This window comes from Giraffa tippelskirchi, chromosome 11 (genome assembly GCF_054371585.1).
Source record: "Giraffa tippelskirchi isolate mGirTip1 chromosome 11, T2T-mGirTip1v1.2.pri, whole genome shotgun sequence".
Taxonomy (NCBI): domain Eukaryota; kingdom Metazoa; phylum Chordata; class Mammalia; order Artiodactyla; family Giraffidae; genus Giraffa; species Giraffa tippelskirchi.
In genome coordinates this window covers 63,352,923-63,373,073 of record NC_137285.1, presented here as the reverse complement: position 1 = coordinate 63,373,073, position 20,151 = coordinate 63,352,923, and the positions used below count along the sequence as shown (strand labels likewise).

At 43.1% G+C, this 20,151-nt stretch overlaps 1 protein-coding gene across 13 annotated transcripts in view; it reads right to left on the bottom strand.

Annotated features, from left to right (window-relative positions):
• TMEM131L (transmembrane 131 like) overlaps nt 1-20,151 on the bottom strand; it is a 170,658-nt gene that overhangs the window by 65,790 nt on the left and 84,717 nt on the right. For all 13 annotated transcript variants that reach the window (XR_014069599.1, XR_014069600.1, XM_081544943.1 and 10 more), the window contains exons 4-7: nt 15,272-15,340; nt 10,969-11,092; nt 9,559-9,675; nt 8,606-8,716 (exon numbers count right to left, since the gene is read on the bottom strand). Coding sequence is in view for 11 of the 13 variants with exons in the window: in XM_081544943.1 (XP_081401069.1) it covers nt 8,606-8,716; nt 9,559-9,675; nt 10,969-11,092; nt 15,272-15,340 (421 nt within the window). In the remaining 2 variants the exon portion in view is untranslated. The remainder of the gene's footprint in view (nt 1-8,605; nt 8,717-9,558; nt 9,676-10,968; nt 11,093-15,271; nt 15,341-20,151) is intronic.

The following is a 20,151-nucleotide window of genomic DNA, read 5'->3' as shown; positions in this document are numbered from 1 at the left end:
TAAACTAAACTACAAGGATACACTCTACAACACAGCCAATATAGGCACTATTTTATAATAACTATAAATGAAAGATAACCTTTAAAACTGTGAATCACTATATTTAGTGTACATTTGTAACTTATGTAATACTACACATCAACCTTTCCTTAACTTTTAAAAACGTCCTTTCCAATGGGCCACACCAAGGTCTACCTTTGGGGACAGGGAGTTAGCAACTCTGACTCTTATGTCAGCTGACACAGGAGAATGTGGCTTATGAGTAATATAAAGAAGGCATTTTAGTGTTTCAGCTTCTGATTCTTATCCGTCAGTCAGAAACTCAAGGGAAAAAGTGCTATTTATTGGACATGTTCAAATCTTCTCACAAAAGCTTTTAGAATATTCGAACATAGTTAATGTTGGCAGGACAACAAAAAAGATTCATGAACCTCCCTGGTGACTCAGCGCTAAAGAGTCTGCCTGCCAACGCAGGGACACAGGCTCAATCCCTGGTCCAGGAAGATCCTACCTGCCTCAGGGCAACCAAGCCTGTGTACCACAACTTCCGAGCCAGAGCCAGAGCCAGCGGCCGGAGCACACGCCCTGCAACAGGAGAGGCCAGCACCTAAGAGCCGCCTGCACGCAGCGACGAAGACCCAGCTCGGCCAGAAGGAAATGAGCCAACCAATGAAAAACAGACTCCTTTCCTAACTGTGTCAACAGCTGAAATCGTCCTTTCCTGCTTTTTAAGGTGATTTCTTCAGTCCTTAGGGAGGCCTGGCACACTGCAGTCACGGCTGAACAACAGCAGTTCAGTCCTCAAGCATCTATTTACTACCAGTTATGTGATGAGGCTCTGTGCCAGGTGATAAGAAAAAAATACCTATTAGAACATGACTGCTGCTCCTGAGGGGCTTATAATCTTAGCGAGAGAAAACACACACATACACAAACCTTCCTGCGGATTGTTCTTGCTATGATAGGGGCCTCTCAGGTTTTTCAGTAAGGAGCTAGTCAGTTCTCTCAGGAGGCAAAAAAGGGACTAAGCAAATGCTGAGTTAACGGAGGGACCAGGAAAGTGTTCTAGAACACTGCTGTGCTCTGCCAAGAGAACAGATTTCAGAGATGCATGGGGCTGACGGGTGGGGCTGGGGGGAGAACTGCCCTGCCTGGGAGTCAGGGTTACACTGCACCCACACCTCTGGGTATCTTCCTAGGCTCCACCAGGATCCCTCCTGGCTGCTGCTCGCCAACCCTCTATCTCTTCCCAAATTCCCAGCGCACTGAATCATTTTCACTGGAGGCGCCAATGAAAAAAAACATTTTTTCTAATAAAGCAATTTCTTTGCTTTAAAAGCTATATTCTGAGGTAGGTAGTGATGACATACATGTTCCTGACATACAGTAATAACTCTCCAGAGTTGGAAAGCCTAATGTTCTTATGTAAAAAAAAAAAAAAAGATACCTTTATCAGGCAAATTAGTGTCATTAAAAACATTATGACTCTACCCAGACTGTTAGGAATTCACACCCAGAAAAGCTGTGTATTTCCTTTAACTAATTATGTAAGATCTCAGGAAAACACGGCAGCTACTGAGGCCTTTAACCTTTCCTTGTTTTTATTTTCCAGCTCCAGATCCTTGTTCAGACCTTTGCAACTGGTGAGTGAGAAACCGCCCCTTTCCACTTCTTGGTCAAACTGTGGCTGGAGAGGTTCCTCATCTCCTCCCAGCAGAGTTTACAGCTTGCCTTCCGGACGGCCTCACTCACTTGACAGGGATCAGCACCTCAGCGGCAAGGACTGTGCTTGGGCACCCCGCCCCAGAGCCGGTCTGGGGTTCAGCAACACCTGTCCCGCCCGGGGCCCAAGCCAGCCTGCGCCAGGCTGAACCGGGCAGGAACTCCAGGGCTGAGGTACATCAGACACCACCCGCAACATCCAGAAATACTCTCCCCTTGACACAATCCAGTAACAGGACCCTGTGACGGGGGAGCACGGCTCCCGTCACACACACACAGAAACGTTCAGAAAGGAGGTGACAAAACACGCCTGTCCCCTGTGCTGAGGTACACTGTAGTCCCGGGGCTTATTTCTAATTCTTCACTTCTCTGGTTTCCTGTGCTTTCTTAAAATTACATTGTCATTTCTTATCATCACAACCTCCCTTTGGGAGAATTCAATGCTATACCATCTGAGGACACACATATAAAAAACCACTTTTACTTGGTGGGAACTGCACGTCATCAGTTTTCCTCTGACTTGAAAGCCTCTCTGTTTCCCATATTGCCTTATAATTCCATCTTTAATGATAAATATTATTTTACAGCGATTCCAACAATAATAATTTAACTCTTTGAGACAAGGTCATTGTTATAGTGACCTTATATGCCAGATTCTAAGAGAATGCTAATTTTAAATTCTTGTTTGCCCAAATAAATCACTAAAATATTTCTCAACTCTCAAATCTCTACTGCAGGGGGCACAAGTGTAATCCTTGATCCAGGAACCAAGATCCCCCATGCCGCATGACACAGCCAAAAAACAACCGAATAAAAATAGAACTTCTTGCTTTTCCGTGAGCCTAACACAACTCTATTAACATATTACACCCCACTATATACTTTATAGTTATAATCACAGAATGCAGTCTAGCTTATATTCTACCATTTGCTTGCAGACACTTCTACATAGCATTATAACTGTAATTTGGAACAATGACTTAATATTGTACTATGCTGATATACACTTAAATTTATCAAACCCTTTTCCCACTGTTGAGCTTTTAAGCTGTTTCTACTGTTTTTGCCATTATACAAATGCTGCAAAAAATTTTTCATCTGCACTTATCTTTCCTGGAACATGAAATATGAAGTCAACAATATGAAAATCATTAACTGGGGAAAAATCTAAAGCAAACTGAGCCGGGACTGCCTATCCTAGCTGTGTCCTCAACCTCCACCAAGTAACCTCAACGCTAAGATCATTCTACAATTTCTAAAATAAGAATTTTAATACCACCTGCCCTGGTAGTAAATCTGTAGAAGGTCATCTGGTTGATGTGGTGAAAAGGTGAACTTACACAAATCTTAGATATTATGTCGAGGTGATATGCTTCTGGGGCTCTTAACTCGGATGTCCACTGACTCATCTACCTACTAAAAACTCTGGGGGCTGCCTTCAATGTACTAAGCACTGAGCTGATGCTGAGATTATGGAAAGGAAGGAGAAACAGGCCTGGGCCCAGAGAGCCTCGTGGCAGAGTGGGAAGGAGGCAGCCCAGGACACTCCACGTTAAAGTAGGCTGGACCACGTGCCGTGGGACCAGAGTGGACATTAGCCTGGGGATCTGACAAGGAAGGGAAAGCTGAACTGGGTCTCAAAGGATGGAAATAGAAGGAGAACTGGAGTGAGAACGGGAAAAAAGCTTGTGAGTGGGGAGACTGCCTGGAGAAAGGGGCGACAAAGGCTGCAGGCACGAGAGGTTTGTGAGGCCAAAGCTGAGAGGAGCGGGGTGGTATCCCTGAGGATGGAGTAGATGCTGGGCCTGGTGGATGAAGGGCCCTGGGTGCCACGCCAGGATGCTTGCGCTGGGTCCTGCCAACAGCGGGGACCCAGCAATGCCGTAACCAGGGAGAACAGCTCTGTTTAAGGAGATGTCACCAGCCCATGTGGCAGGCGCACTGGAGGCAGGAGAGCCTGACCGGGGGATGATCCTGGTGCCAAACGCGGACAAGACGGCAACAGAAGCGGAGGGACCTGGAGATCTCACTTAGACCCACTGTCATAGTGACAGCTTGTCCACTAGGAATGCCCGCTCGATAAAGGTCAAAACAAATAAAAGAGAAGGACCAAAGGGAACGGCGACTTAACTCCCTGTGTCAGCCGACTCTCTTCCCCCAGAGCAGACGCACATGTGCAGCCGGGCAGCTGCAACGGACACCCTCCCATCCCCTGAACTCAGCCACTGCTAGAGAGCTCCCGGCCAGCACCGATTTAGACAGAAGACCGACCACACAAACACTCTTGGCTTCAGCATTACAGAGTAAGCCATTTAATCCAATTTGCCTGAGCAGGAAAAATGCAAAAGTCAGATATGAATGGACACACACAAAAAGGGCCAGAATGAGCGCAATACTACAAAAAAAAATTAGATAGCCTAACGATTTTTCATGGGCACCCTAGTTTATTCCACAGGATGAACATATTTTTTTTGTTACTCCAGAAAACAAACTGAGATCTTAAACTCAGGATTCATAGTAAGACGGCAGAACCAATTATAATCTATATGACATTATAAATATTCAAACTGTTTTCCCCCCATTCGTAGAAATAAGATCATCAGTTCAGGCGTTCAGTTGTGTCTGACTGTTTGCGACCCCATGGACTGCAGCACGCCAGGCTTCCCCGTCCATCACCAGCTCCTGGAGCTTGATCAAACTCATGTCCCTCGAGTCGGTGATGCCATCCAAACATCTCAACCTCTGTAGTCCCCTTCTCCTCCTGCCTTCAATCATTCCCAGCATCAGGGTCTTTTCCAGTGAGTCAGTTCTTCCCACCAAAGTGGCCAAAGTGTTGGAGTTTCAGCTTCAGCATCAGTCCTTTCAATGAATATTCAGGACTGATTTCCTCTAGGATGGACTGGTTGGATCTCCTTGCAGTCCAACGGACTCTTGAGAGTCTTCCCCAACACCACAGTTCAAAAGCGTCAATTCTTTGTCGCTCAGCTTCCTTTATGGTCCAACTCTCACATCCATACACGACTATTGGAAAAACTATAGCTTTGACTAGACGGACGTTTGTCGGCAAAGTAACGTCTCTGCTTTTTAATATGCTGTCTAGGTTGGTCTAGCTTTTCTTTCAAGGAGCAAGTGTCTTTTAATTTCATGGCTGCAGTCACCATCTGCGGTGATTCTGGAGTCCAAGAAAATAAAGTCTATCACTGTTTCCACTGTCTCCCCATCTATTTGACATGAAGTGATGGGATAAGACCACCTTACCTGCCTCCTGAGAAATCTGTATGCAGCTCAAGAGGTCACAGAACTAGGCCTGGAGCAACAGAGTATTTTCAAAGTTTGATCCCTGATCTGGGACGATTCCACACGCCTTGGGGCAACTCAGCCTGCTCACCACAACTGGTGCTGAGACTCCCGAAGCCCACGCTCCTAGCACCCACGCTCCCCAACGAGCGAGGCCACAAAACGAGACGCCCGCGTGCCGGAACAGAGAGCACCCCTCACCGCAACCAGACAGAGACCCAGCACAGACGGACACCAATCTGTTACTTTTAAAAATTAAAAAAATCCATATGATTTTTAAAATAGCATGATTTAAACTTGACTTTGTAATAGCTGACTAAGTCTTTTAGAAGCTTGGAAGATAAGACCAAGTACTGTCAGTCCCTCTGAGTGAGGTAGCGTGTGCTAAGCTACAAGGAAAAGGGAGCCGAAGTGTTCTGACGACATAAAACTTCTAGCTGCTACCTTAGGAAGCAATTTTAAGTGTGAGCAAAGACCCTATCTGAAAGATCCAGGACATATTCATTTCTGCCTAAACCTTGCTCTTGAGCTTCCTTCCACCAGATACGCTTTCTCACTCCATGCTGAAGAAGATGCAGTTGTGAGCAATCCCTCCCACACATCCTACTCCTTTGAGAGAAATGACTTCCTCAACTCGGCACCCAGCCCAAATGATGGGTTCTGGACAACGGGATGAAAGGAGACAGGAAGACGAGACAGGAAGAACATCAAAATAAAGACACTCCTTTCTGAGAAAGGACAGCTGAAAACCTTACATCCATTCGAAACAATACAAACACATTTTATGTATGTGGTTCAAATGCAAAAATACTGTAATCAGGATTTTTTCTGAGGAATGCCATAATTATGTTAAGTCTAAATTTTGTAGGCTTTTTTGTTTCCAGGTGTAGTTACGCCTTGAAAAAAGACGTTAAAGTTTCTTTTTCTGAATCACCCTAAAAATGAAAGAAATTTAGTAACTGATTTTTAAGAAAAATTTTTTTATATTTAGATCTCTGAATACTGGGCTCTAACAAAAGATCAGCCTAAAACACTGAGCTTTCTCTACAAACTCTTGAAATGTCTTCTACACTGTTACATCACCGGAGCAGGGTCACTGCGCTGCGCTCACTGCTCAACACTTCCTGGAACATTCGAGAATGACATCTGACAACTGTCCGCTGGCTGACTGATGTAGCAGCCGCAGAAAGGGACCTGGCTAAGCTTACAGAACCCAGTACAGATGAAACGGAAGGAGAGACTCTACTGCTGGGCATGGAGTCGAAGCTGGCAGATTCAAGGGAGAGCAGGACAACCCAGTGGGGGAAGAACTGTCTGTACCAGACGTGCTGTGACCACCGGAAATGCACGTGAAAAGAGTGAACTTGGAACCCAAGCTCACGTTCCACACTAAAATGAAGGCAAAATGGGCCACAGATCTCACTGGACGAGATGAACTTGAAACTCTTAGAAGAAAACATAGGAGTAAATCTTCAAAACCTCGGGCCTCGCTAGATAGGACACTAAAAGCATAAATGACCAAATAAAAAATAAGTAAACTGAGTTCATAAAAATTAAAAAGACAACCTACAGAATGGGAGAAAATATTTACAAATCATGTCACTGATGAAAGGGGCCGTGTGAGCAGAGGCCGGGGGAGGCCCACGCGGGCCGGGGAGGACGGCACCAGACACGCCAGGCTCCCAGACATGCCAGGCTCCCAGACACAGGCCAACCTGCTGCTTGGGAGGAGGACTGCGAAGGGCCGAAGCAGGTGCTGGAGGCCAGTGAAGGGGCTGCTGTGAGGTCCAGATGAGGACGGCCCGGAGGCGGGGAAGGGCAGAGGGCACCAAAGCAAGGATGGCACCTGCCAGGCAGAGCGGATGACAGGCAAGCTCCCATCAAGCCAAGGCCTCTCTCCGAGGCCCTTAATTCCACGTATCCTTAAATTAACTCCATTAACTGAGGAAATCTGAACACCCACCTTGCTTTTAATGCTTTTATCACCACTAACACGGCACCAGGCATTCAAAGCTCTCACTCAGTCAGCAGAGAAACCCGGCCGGCTCAGCTCCCCCATCTCCCGCCACCGAAGGACAGCCCCAAGGTGAGGCTGCAAGTGTCACAGGAAGAGCCCTCGCTGTCAGCACATGCAAACTGAACCTTCTCTAGGCCTTCCAAGCCCTTACAGGGCGCGGGGCAGACCAGCGTGGGGCAGACCGGTGCGGGGCAGATCAGCACAGTCTCTGGCCTAAAACCTTTCAGTACAGTCCACTGGTTTTAGGACTGAAAGCAAATCCAAATTTGCGAATTAAATTTTCCTTACAATGCTGAGGAAGGGCTATTTCATTTTATAAAAAATGAAAATAGTAGTAATATTTTTAATCCCTAAGAATAACATACTTGGTAGCAAAGTGCCTAGACGTTACAGTACAGGTAAATTAATTTCTCTTGTCTCCCCACTGGAATGAGAGCTCCACTGAGACAGAAGTGCCAGACCAATACCTGGCCAAGAGCAGAGGCTCGGTGAGGCAGATGGGGAAGGAAAAGTCTGGACACCGCGACCTACAGAAGTCCAAGCAGTGGGCTTTATTTACTCACTAGAAGAAAGAGTAGTAGTAGTAAGTAGTAGTAGCAGTAAGAAAGTAGTAGTAAGTAGTATATCAGTAGTAACATATATTCATAACATGTTGAGTCAAGAGCTTTTGGAATGTCAACAGTTGTCCACACAAGGAAATATAAATAATCAAAGGGAAAAACGGACAACCCTATAAGCTCTGGCTCAGACGGTAAAGTGTCTGCCTACAATGCGTGAGACCCAGGTTCAATCCCTGGGTCAGGAAGATCCCGTGGAGAAAGGAATGGCAACCCACTCCAGTATTCTTGCCTGGAAAATCTCATGGATGGAGGAACCCGGTGGGCTACAGGCCATGGGGTTGCAAAGAGTCGGACACGACTGAGCGACTTCACTTTCATTTTTCACTTTCATAAGCTATTCATGAAATGTACATTGAAAGAATTTTAAGGTACCGTTACAGATACCTACTAAGACATGGAAAATCTTTCCTTCTGGTGAGCCACACCCAGGCAGGACTGGAGGCAGGTGGGGAGGGAAGATATTTGCAGGAATGTCATTAGTGGTGATCAGGGAGGGTCTGGCTTCCTGAAAAGCACTCTGGCAAGATTAACAAGCTATATAGGACAGTGCACGGTCTTTAACTACAGAATCCTTTTTACAAAATACACCCCAACGAAATAGGTAGTCCAAAAGGAAAACAAAGAAAGCTGTAAAATATGTACACCATCTAATGATAATAATGAAAAACTGGACACACCGCAGATGACCAACAGGACTAAGCCAACTATGAAATGGCAACACCATGATACTACACAGCCATTACAAAGAAGTATACGGACTCCTCTGACACTACACATGTATGTTATTTCCGTATGTACCAGGATTTTTCCCAAAAGCGGAACATGTTAAAAATCCCAATTCTGACTATGTAAAAAGGGCTGTTTTTCCTCTTCATGAGACACCAAAATGTAAAGGCTACAAATTTTGGGTGTTTACCAGCATTCAAAATAAACGTACTACTAAAGTCACCTGTGTGTGCGAAAGCTGAACACTCTGGACCTGTGGGAGCAGAAAGTGAGCATTCGGAAGCTGCTCTGTGGACCCTCTCGCAGAGATTCTGCGCGCACCAAACCCAGACACCTGCAGAAAAAGAAAACAAACAACGGAGTTTTGAAACACATTTGACGCAACACTGAAATACTTTTCCAAAGGAAATTTGTGTTCATCAACTTGGCCTTCAAGATTATTTATCCAATTATTATACTTATCTTTATCCACTTAAAACATTGCAACAAAACTCACTGTATTTAAGCTGAGTGTTTCTCACTGTAGCAAATCTTTACAGAAATAGACAGCTTTTCTGATATGGGACAAAAGTTTAATGGAATTCAGGCAGACTTAGCCACAAAAATGCTAGATCTTGGCACTTAAATGAAAGATGTCACCGATACCACTTAAGATAAAGATTTCTGACTGTTTTTGTGAACAAAAACAGAAAGACTCCTGTCCCTCGCTCCTCCCACCGCCGGGCTTTGCTAGAACAGGGAGCTCCTGAGGACTGGCCTCCAAGCCCACAACCCTTGCCCCACAACCAGAAATAATCCTGAGCCCAGGAGAGGAGGAGGCAAAATTCCCAGGGGCCCTCACAGCCCCCAGCCCTGGACTGTTTGAGGTGGAGGTCATCAGCTTTGAAACCCCACTACATTTTACACCAGAAAACTGTACAGCACATTTCTCTGTTTTGTTCCAATACCCTTTCGAGATCCAAGGTGCGGTGCAGCCCTGCACTCTGCAGGAAAGACGGCGGCCCATGAGCAGTGGAAGGAGGCAGGCTAGTGAGCTGAACACCAACTAAGCAGCCTTATGTTTGAATGACACAAACCAGGTGGCAACATTTCCAAAAGGCTTTTTTTCCTTTAATATCCAAACACCTTCATTAAATCAGCCGCCAAATTATATGACCATAAGAAAAAGCTACTTACATGATAAGAGAGGACTCCGTGTGAGGAGGTATTAATAAATAAAGAACTTTCAATGCTTCCTTCTTCAGTGGGTAAGAAAATAATTCTGAAGGAAGTTTTCCCCATTGCTGGAATTACCTGAAAGAAACGCACTTCATTAGCCACTTGGAATGGCCCTTCTCTGACAAATTATCTTTCACAGATTTTTTTTTTTTTTACAATTCCAGATACTGGCATATTCTTGCACCCTTGATTTATACATATCATGGATCCCTGAGAATGTCCAAACAGATCAACACCCAAAACTCTAAAAGAAAATATCAAAAACACCATGGACTTAGGGCAAGACAGCTCTCAGCCCTCCTGGAGTCACATGCCTCACATTTTTCCTTTTCCCTCCTCTTCCTCATCCTCGTGTTCAAGGGCCAGTATCTACATGGTTCTACCTCTACTTAAGTAAACAGAAGCACCAGTGTACAAACATGTTGCTGCTTAATAAAAGCCAGGGACAACATTTATCTGGACAGATTGCAATGAACAAAATACCAGGCTCCCCCTTACACCACTTCCTGAGTCCCAGTATTTTTTTTAAGAAGTGGGTATCACATAGACATAGTAAGGAAAATAAATAAACTCTACTAGTAACCTGGATTTTCATTAAAAGTTAAAGATACATTGAATTACTAAAATTAAAACTATTAGAAGACTAGGGTTTGGAGCTCTGTGTAGATTCAGCCCTCTCTCAGTCTTATACTAAGAAAACAGTCTAGTAGGCTGGTCAGGTAAAAAGGATCACCACTATAAACCTGACTAGTTACTACATGGGAGAAGGCAATGGCACCCCACTCCAGTACTCTTGCCTGGAAAATCCCATGGATGGAGGAGCCTGGTAGGCTACAGTCCATGGGGTCGCTGAGAGTCGGACACGACTGAGCGACTTCACTTTCACTTTTCCCTTTCATGCACTGGAGAAGGAAATGGCAACCCACTCTGGTATTCTTGCCTGGAGAATCCCAGCGATGGCGGAGCCTGGTGGGCTGCCGTCTATGGGGTCGCACAGAGTCGGACACGACTGAAGCGACTTAGCAGCAGCAGTAGCAGTTACTACATGCTTCAGCATTTGCAGTCATCATGAGACAAACAATATTAAGTTTCTTTAACTATGAAAAAGTCATATTGAATATACACACATTACTACCTAGTTTCAACTCTTTAAACTTTTCTTTCCACGTGAGTATCAACAGCCACAAAATTATGAATCTGAACAACTGAAAAAATAAATGCTAAAGCAAACACACAGAAGGAAAGAGTTTGGGTAGCAGAAAATGGAGAGACAGGCAGCAGAAAGTAAAAAAAAACTGCAGGCCAAAGAAAGCACGAAAAGCTGGCAGCCCGCCACAGCATAGCTTCCAAGAGCTGGTCCACACTCACCCTGCAGTGAACAGGAGGCACATGGAAATGTCTTGCGGCTGTAAACACGGAATTCACTACAACCTCACTCTCCCTGCTTGGGTTATAAGCATACAGAATCTTTGCTGCAGGCTGTCCCAGGAACCTAGGAGGGAAAAGAGAAGAAAATGTGAGGGATTGTATGGTTATAAACAAAATATCTATCCATTCATCCACCCATCAATACATATACATACATATATACATACATATACACACTCCAAACACAGAAAGCTGTTGATCTTCATTACAAAGTTAAAAACAATCCTATCACTAACAGAATAATCCTAATGCTAATTCTATCCACAGAGTCCAAAAAACTTTTTTAATTCTTTCTTTTGAAAGACATGTATGCCAACCCACAGCAGCACCCCACTGATTTTTGTATAAGAAGAATTCAACCCTTCTAGGCCATTAAACAGGCTTCCCAGGTGGCACTAGTGGTAAAAAAAAAACCTGCTTTCCAAGGCTGGAGACATAAGAGACTGGGGTTCGATCCCTGGGTCAGGAAGTTCCCCTAGAGGAGGGCACAGCAACCCACTCCAGTGTTCTTGCTTGGAAAATCCCACAGAGAGAGAAGCCTGGCGGGCCACAGTCCAGAGTCGCAAAGAGTCAGACACGACTGAAGTGACTTAGCACACACAGGCTGTTAAATGCTTGCAAAAAACACCTAGAGGGAACTAGGTACCTGTCTGACATGGGTCTCTAATTTGAATGAAAATATATTTAGAAAAGAAACTGTACTCATAGAAAAATCCAATCTTCTTAGGGTTCATTTACTGAGTAATAAATTTAAAGAGACTTTTGGGGGGAATGGATTTTAACTAGCAAAGAGACTTTATTAAGTCTTATAAAAGGAAACTTAATCGTTAAACACCATTCTTCTGAGAAAAATGAAAACTCTGCAGCACTTTCTAGCTTTGGCTCTTATCCATTTAAATCATGAGTCTTTCAGAAAACTCTAATGAAAGCTTTGGCTCCTCCATCCAAAATATGCACACAAAAGTTTTATATATACTTTCAAAACTTTCCATGACCCTCACAGTAAGAGTTTCTGTTCTTCAGCAAATACCCTAATCAGAAGACCCTGATGCCGAATCCTTTCAGCAAGGCTCCCTGTCTACAAGGCAGGCTCTCACTAAGAACTGCAAGAGGAAGGGACCGGCTTCTGGCCCACTGACCTGGAGCTACCTGCAACATTTCCTGCAATCATTTACTCTGATCCCTACCACCCAATACCAAATTCACTCTAGTTAAGCGCTGTGATAAACAGCCAGCCACTAAAAACTTCCCTGAAGTCATCTCTCCAGTTTTAACACCCTCAGTGGCAGAGACCCAAATAGTTCTCATTAGTACGGCCCAGAAATAAAACTATATTTCTAAATTCAGCAAAAAATCATCTACATTATATTTGTGTTTCTCTGGTTTTGTTCCAATTTCTCTGACATTAAAAATGTGTGCTTGAGGAAAAATTAAATGCATACTCTTTCTCTTATAACAATGGGGTTTCCAAAATACTGTATCTGCCATCAATTCCTTGAAGTTTTTCTTTCAACTTTTCCTCCTACTTTTTCATCACAAGTCTTAACTGAAGGCTTAATATGTCCAATATGTATTTTTAAAGTCCTTAACAACCAGTAACAAATAAAATACATATCAGTGTGATTAAAACTTTGATTTCTTTAGAGTGTTCTTAAATAATACAATTAAAAATTTTCTATACTATCATATACAGCAGGTCACCTCAGAAAGCCCTAGCTCAGGAGTACTGGGTTCATATCTGCCTTTTTCTTCAATTAAATTAAATAAAAACTTCCATGATTTTAGGTTTTTCAGTGAATAATATGAATCAATCAGCAAAGTTACTAATACTTATCTCATTCACATTGCTGCAATACAAGATTTTTAGTTTCAAAAGATACAAACGTCTCCCAGAGCAACACGAAACTGCCATGTTGCAGAGCCCAGGAGCCATGTCCCCCAGAAACCTCACCAGGCCTAACAGAAAATGCTGGCCAAAACCTAGCTACCACTGTGCTATTTTTATCCTATTTTTTTTTAAACTCTATTTTTAAACGTGTTATGAGGATAAGAGTTTCCTTCAGGAGTGACAACTGGAAGATCCTCTATTAATTTAATACTACAAAAGAATGATTAAAATTTATGAATGATTAGCACTTTTGATCTCAGGAACAGAAGAATATTAACCCTTAAAATAAACCCTACAAAGAAGGCAGAGGGTAACAGAATAACATGATCCTGATCCTGCATCCTAGAGAGAAACCAGAGCTGTGAGAAGGGATGAGGTTTGCTCAAGGTCAATGTCAAAATAAACAATAGCAAAACCTGACCTAGGGCAGAGAAGACATGAAGAGAACATGCTGGTTAAGTGTGTCTAACGCCTATAAATTGGGCCCTTTGTTAGAAGTAAGATAAAACCTGACTAATTTTTTAAATGCTCTGATTTGGGCTGTATTTTGTTAGCAGTGAATGATTGTTTTAAACTTTGGCAAAAAATAATGTTCCCATAACCATATCCTAGATCTCAGTTATGAGAAAAACAGCATAGCGCATACTGGCTTAGAAATCAAGATTTACTGCCACTTCTAGTGAAATAACCAATAACCTTGGGAAAAAATGGATTATTTCTCAGCACAAATATAAGAGCATGTCTAGTACATGCTCAAATATAGAGGTATTTGGAAATAATTCTCTCTCTTTCAGATAACACCTATCTCCACTATCCTTCCAGGTTTGACATAAGACTCAACTCACAAGAGATAAGATTGTATTTTTAGAACTGTAAATGACTACTTAAACAAAACTGAATCATCCAAAGGTGATTCAAGTCTAAAACTTAGTACCTTTTCAAGTCAAAAACTTTAAACATTTCTTTTCAACATGACTTACAGCTATCAGAACCAGAAACTCATGTGCAGAGCTAAGCAACATATGCAGATAATACATACACCATTCATGTGCACTGACAGCAGGATTTTTATATTGACAGAGTAAATAAATATACTATAAGACAGCCAGTGTCCCATGACCTGGAATTGCTATCACAGTCTAACTGCATTTACTACTATCTGTCTTACAATATCTACCAATCTTATAATATATAAGTAGGTCCTGCATTAAGAGTTCTCTTAACCATACTTTTGACAGAAGTAAAATAATCTCTTGGAAATTGAAACTGATGAGGTTTTATTATAAAATCTCATTCTTTACTTCAGAGTAAAAATATAAAAATTCAAAAACAAAAAAGCAGACACCTAGAATCTTGTAAAATCAGCAAGTTCCCTTTGCACTTTTATCACATCTTCCTTTTATACACTCGCCTTAAAAAGTGCCACAATGTACTTCTAAATTTAAAATTCATTATCCTTCACTGCAGCTCTGGCCTTTTGACGATCAGAAGGAAATGGAAAGAAGGAAACCAGACGACTGAGGGGGACACACCAGGAGAGCCCCACCAACTCACCCCAGATGCTCTAGTACCACGGTCATTTCACTCACATAACTTTTTTTGCAACTCAAAAAAGTTCTTCATAAAACTGATGTTGCAGGATGCTAAAACAAGCAGAGTTTTTAATCCTGAAACACTCTTTTACTTCTACCTTGAAACTCTATTAACATGAAATTGAATCTATTCAGTATAGCAAAATTCTACATCCAGTGAGTCTAACACTTCACATCTTAAACTTCACTATAACCAACATGAGTCCTCAAGTTCCCTCCTGAGAACAACTTCATCCTTCTCTTCCTTAATTTCTGAGTTCCCAAATCAGTCCCTCAACTGACACTCAGATCATCCCTTCATCTCATGGTTCTCAGCAAGATGTACTGTAAGGAATCACAGCTTCCACTCTGTCTTCCCCATCTGTTCCGCAAACCCCAATCACAATAACTAATACAATTCTGAATCCCAAAGCACAAGGAGCAGTAAAAACAAGTGAATAAGTGAATCTAATTTTAAAAATTCAGAAACCATTGATATGTAGAGTTTTTCATTAAAAAATAACCTGCTTTGTTTCAGAAAAACAAGGACGTAACACCATAGACTTAAATTATAACACATATTTATTAAAAACTAAAGAAAGGACTAAAACAACTCTTATACTCTCCTTTTCACAAAAAAGTTCCTTTCAACAAGTTCTAGGAACAGTATCTCTTGATATTATCTATTTAAAATATATTTAGTACCATACATACATAAAAAATATCCTGAAAGCAAATAGTGTAAGTGATAAATTGCTAAAAATTATAAGGAGAAAATACTTACTGAACTCCAAAATCCAGAACTGATGGCTGAAAATGTAAGCCTTTTCCACTGAATAGCTTGTCTGAGAAGCTGAAAAGAAAAGAAAAGACAGATTAACTTTTGTTTGTTGTATGCTTTTGTTGAATGCCGAGTTAAGAGGCTATATACTTAGGCTGATAGCTCTCATGAGATATAATTTTACCCCCTAAAACATGAGTTTGGGCTAGATCTTAAATGGTAAAATGTTAATAGTTAAATTATTTGAAGTCTAATATAATTCTACAGCTGCAAAAATTTAAGTCGCCAACATGTGCCTGACTCTCTTGCTGTCCCATGGACTGTAGCCCACCAGGCTCCTCTGTCCATGTAATTCTCCAGGCAAGAATACTGGAGTGGGTTGCCATTTCCTTCTCCAGGGGATCTTCCCGAAAAACCAGAGTCTCCTGCTGCACTGGCTGGCGGATTCTACTGATACTACTGAGCTACCAGGGAAGCCCAAGATACTCTTAGATTATGGTTAATACACAGTTTTTATAAGCATTGAGGTTAAAAATGGTGATAGATTTAATTTGGAATGGGCTTCATTTCTAGATGAATTCAGGAAACATATCTATTTTCAAAAGCCCCAAATCAAGAAAAAACACAGGGATGGGAGTTGAGGGTAGCGGGCTGGAGAGGGAAGAGCTTCGCCCTCTACACTCATCAGACTAGTTACACCAGGAAAAGGGCCAGGAGCAAGGGTGCTGCTTCAGACTGAAACCATCACCAAGTCTGTATTTTTAAGATTAACAAATCAAATCAAATATCACACAGCAGGTCATATTTTCAGCAGTTGTTAATCATTATTATGATTTCATTTTCCTTCAGAATCAAAACCCAGAAATTAATATACCCCAAAAGACACACTAAAAATAAGCCATAACAATATACATGAATAAAGACATAAAATATAAAAACTACATATAAATATATTATATAATATAAAATATATGTGTGTACAAGAAACTATTAACTGTCATATAGCTTTTTAAGTAATTCTTTTTTTTAATCCGTTTTAAATACAGCAGTGTGTACATGTTAATCCCAAACTCCCAATCTGTCCCTGCCCACGACCTTCCCTTCTGGTATCCATAACTGTGCTCTAAGTCTGTGAGTCTGCTTCTGTTCCGCAAATATTAATGAGTCCATTTGTATCATTTTTTTAAGATTCCCAATAGATCACATATTTGTGCTTCTCTGACTTACTTCAGAGTCACACAACATCTTAAAATCCATGTATTCCAAAAATACTTAACTAAGAGAAGCTCCTAAATGTAGCATACATAACTGTTTTCAAAGAGTCAAGTTTTCCAAAATAACAATCTTTCCATTTTCTCCTCCCACAAAGCAGCCCTGCACTGAGTACAATCCAGAGACTGGAGGGGTAGATGTTTGAGTTCCCAAGCTGCCAGCCTCCAGAACCGCTGTGACCCTCAGCAGGCCCGTCTCCCGACTGTCCTGAAGATGCGACAACACAGAGACCAGAGACCCCTTCCAAAACCCTCATCTCACGCGAAGAATCCTGACTGCAGTCTCTTCTCCCTTCACTTTTCTGACTGGATCTAAGCTTCCCTTCCTCCATCCTCTCTCCTTAGAATCCCTTCTGTTCACTTATCTGTATCTCCTTTATTCTACATCCAGCATCAACTATATTCATAATAAAGGTGACACTTCAGTCTCCCATCTGCCAACTTCTTTCCTTGTGTCCATCTCAGGCAGGTAAGAGGTATGCTATTTACTGGGCTCTCTCAAACCCTAAAAGGCCAGGACTAACTCCATGATTTGCTTGCAAAAACAGGCTACAAACACACCCAGCTGCCTCCAGAAATGTTTTGAAAAGCTACAGGAGGCCAATGGCCATAAAGAGTTGCCAACATCAGAGGCACCAGTCACCCCCACTACAGGCTGAGCTCGCCAGGGCTCAGCATTCCAGAAAGAAAAGAAAACAGGCAACTTCACATGCCAAAAATTACCTTAGAAAAGTCAAGCGAATGTATTGGTAAAAAGTAAAATAGTCAATGACAGTCCACCTCATGCCTTGTATACTGAAGGTGAATTTATCATCAGATTTCACACACAACTTCTGAATGAAGACGAGCTTTGGAGGATTTAAGTAATTCACCCAAGATCACATAGCTGCTAAGAGGAAGAGCCAAAACTCCAATGCAGATCTGTCTGGGTGAGAAACATGAACTCTGGATGGAGTTCAAGTCTATCCAAGTTCTTGTGACCTACCCAAGGAACCAAGGTAGTCTCGCTTGCCAGGAGACGAAGAGGCTTTGGAGCCATCACTATCTAGTTCTGAACGAACTGGTCACTTAGTATCTGTAATATGAAAATGACAACAGTATCTGCCTTGTAGTTATCAGGAGGTTAAAATGAAATGATGATGTCTTTGCGTCATGCCTGGCACATAACACAATACCTATCAGATCATGTTACTAAGAGGATGACTCTCATCTAACAGAAAAAGCAATGACAACAGATGGAGAGGCCAGTTGAGCTTGGAGCAGAGCTGACCCTGGGATTTAGAAGTCCCAAATGGAGGAGCAATAATTACCTGTGAAAAGAACAAGTGAAATAGAAATCTGGGCTGTCATAACAGAGTTTACGAAAGCACACAATCAGGAAGTTCTGCACACCCAATGAAAATAAGACATTTAAGGGTCAACCTAAAGCAAAAGGGTAGAAACAGCCATAATTTCTCTAACTTCAAAGAAGTCAGAGATCTTAGCATGAAGAAATAAAACCATGTCAATATTTCTTCCTGAAAGTCACCGAACAAACACATCTTTCTCATTTGGTCAGTTTTAGCTCAACTTACTTTTACAATCTGGAAACTAGATAAAGTTACACAAGGAGATTGTGTAAAAGGAGAGCCCGTTTTGCACCTATAGCAGGAACAAGGCACAGAGCCAAAACAGAATCGTGACAGCAAACGGAGGCAAGGCTCTGGTTATAGGGACTCCCTTGTCCACCCCCCTTTTTCTGCAGATGTCTACCTCCTGCAAAGAGCCGTGCCTTCCCTCAGCTGCAGGACATGTGGACACGGAATTCCACACATGCTTTTTTGAAAGGATATCTTTGCCTAAGAGTATCTGACTTTATCTTCTTTTTTTAAACTTTGGCCATCTTTTATCTCTGTATATAAAATAAAGAAACACAGTTCAAAAAAGTCACTAGGATGAGAGAAAAAAATTTCACTGGAAATGAAAAGTGAAATGAGAAGGTCTCAGCCAAGAGCTCCCATGTGACACAAGGCTTGATCTCCTCCTCAAGGGGGATGGGATGGATATGCCAAGATCCTTAGAAAAGGGCTCGGATGTAAATTACATCCTAGGAAAATTACATCCATCTGCCAATATCAGGCACACACTTTAAAAAATTCAGCCCAGTAACAGGTATAAAAATGAATTAACTCTAAGCAACTGTTCTGGCCATTCACAGATGTTACCTGACCAAAGGCTCCCATCCTGGGAACATGCGTCAGGGCTCAGGGGCTGGTCTCAGTCTAGCAGCCCTCTGCATTCAGAGCACCTGCTGCACGGGGTGGGGACACAGCCAGCTCAGAGGAGCCTCCCCTCCAGATCGTGATGCAGGGGGCCAGGCTCACGTGCCAACAGACAAAACTCAAAGATCAAGACAGTTCAGAGAGGGAAGGAGAAACATCCTGCAAGAGTCACGAAAGGCTTCCGAGCTGGGGCTCCGCGGACAACTACCCTGGAGGTGCCTCTAGCCAGGCCAACGGCTTCAAGAAGCACAGGTCACTCTGGAGAATGCCCTCTGAGCATCTGGGGGCTCCAAGCAAGCGGCAGAGTGCGGAGTGCAGAGACAAGGAGGGGGTGTGAGCAGGGAGGAAGGAGAGGGTGGATGGGGGCAGCCCTGAGACGGCTCCTGGCCCCCGAGAGTGGGAACAGCCGGTGAGGTCTGCAGGGCAGGGGCCTGTGCCTGGCCTTCTCCAGGTCTCACTGGTCTCTGGGAAAACCGCAGCATTCCTGTGGAGGCTGCCATCCTCCCCAGCCAGGGAGGGAGGAACCTCACCTTCCAGCGGGGATCTGAGAAACAACAGTGACTGCCGAAGGGAGGGTGGGCCGCCTGGCTGTCCACACTCCTAACTGTCCACACTCCTAACTGGACCGCTTTTCATCTGCCTCTCAAGCCCCGCCACCTACAGCCAGCCGCCTTTTAAAGCCAAACTCTCTCAGTGGGGGAGGCGGAGAGAAAGAGCATTTTTTTTTTTTTAAGGTCAACCACAACAATGGCTTTAGGCACTGGATGAGGATGAGAAGGTAGCAGCAGTCTAGATGCTGAGGTGTTGAGGAAAAACAGGTTATGCTAACGAGCTACTTACTGAGCCACTTACTGCTGTTTTTCTCCGAGTCGTAAAAAGCTGAGCACCTATTTAGATCCCAGAGCCGGGAAACCTCTCGGAAGGTAGGGATTCCTGCACTATTAATCCCCCTGGGCCCTGAGCAGGAAACAGGGATTTCTGAGAGTCAGCTGCCATTCCCAGGGGTCTTAGAGGAGTTCAGTACTGGCCCTTCATGCAGTGGGCTGGCATCCACCCTGCAGAGATATAAGAAGCCCCAGCCTTGCGCAGCCCCCAGTCAGACCGGCAGCCTCAGGGCAAGACCTGAAGCTCCCAGCAGCAGCACTGCTGCCGCCCGGAAGACTCCTGGGACCCATGGGTACCTGTTTGAGGGCATTCCGCTGAAAAACAAATGCCCAGGCTGCATGACTGATGAAATGAGTTCTGTAACTACATGAGTTATAACATCATAATCATGGTGCTACCAGTCACTTTTTGCTTTAAATTAAAAAAATACTTCTCCCCAGAAGTTTACTGAAAGGGAAAAATATGA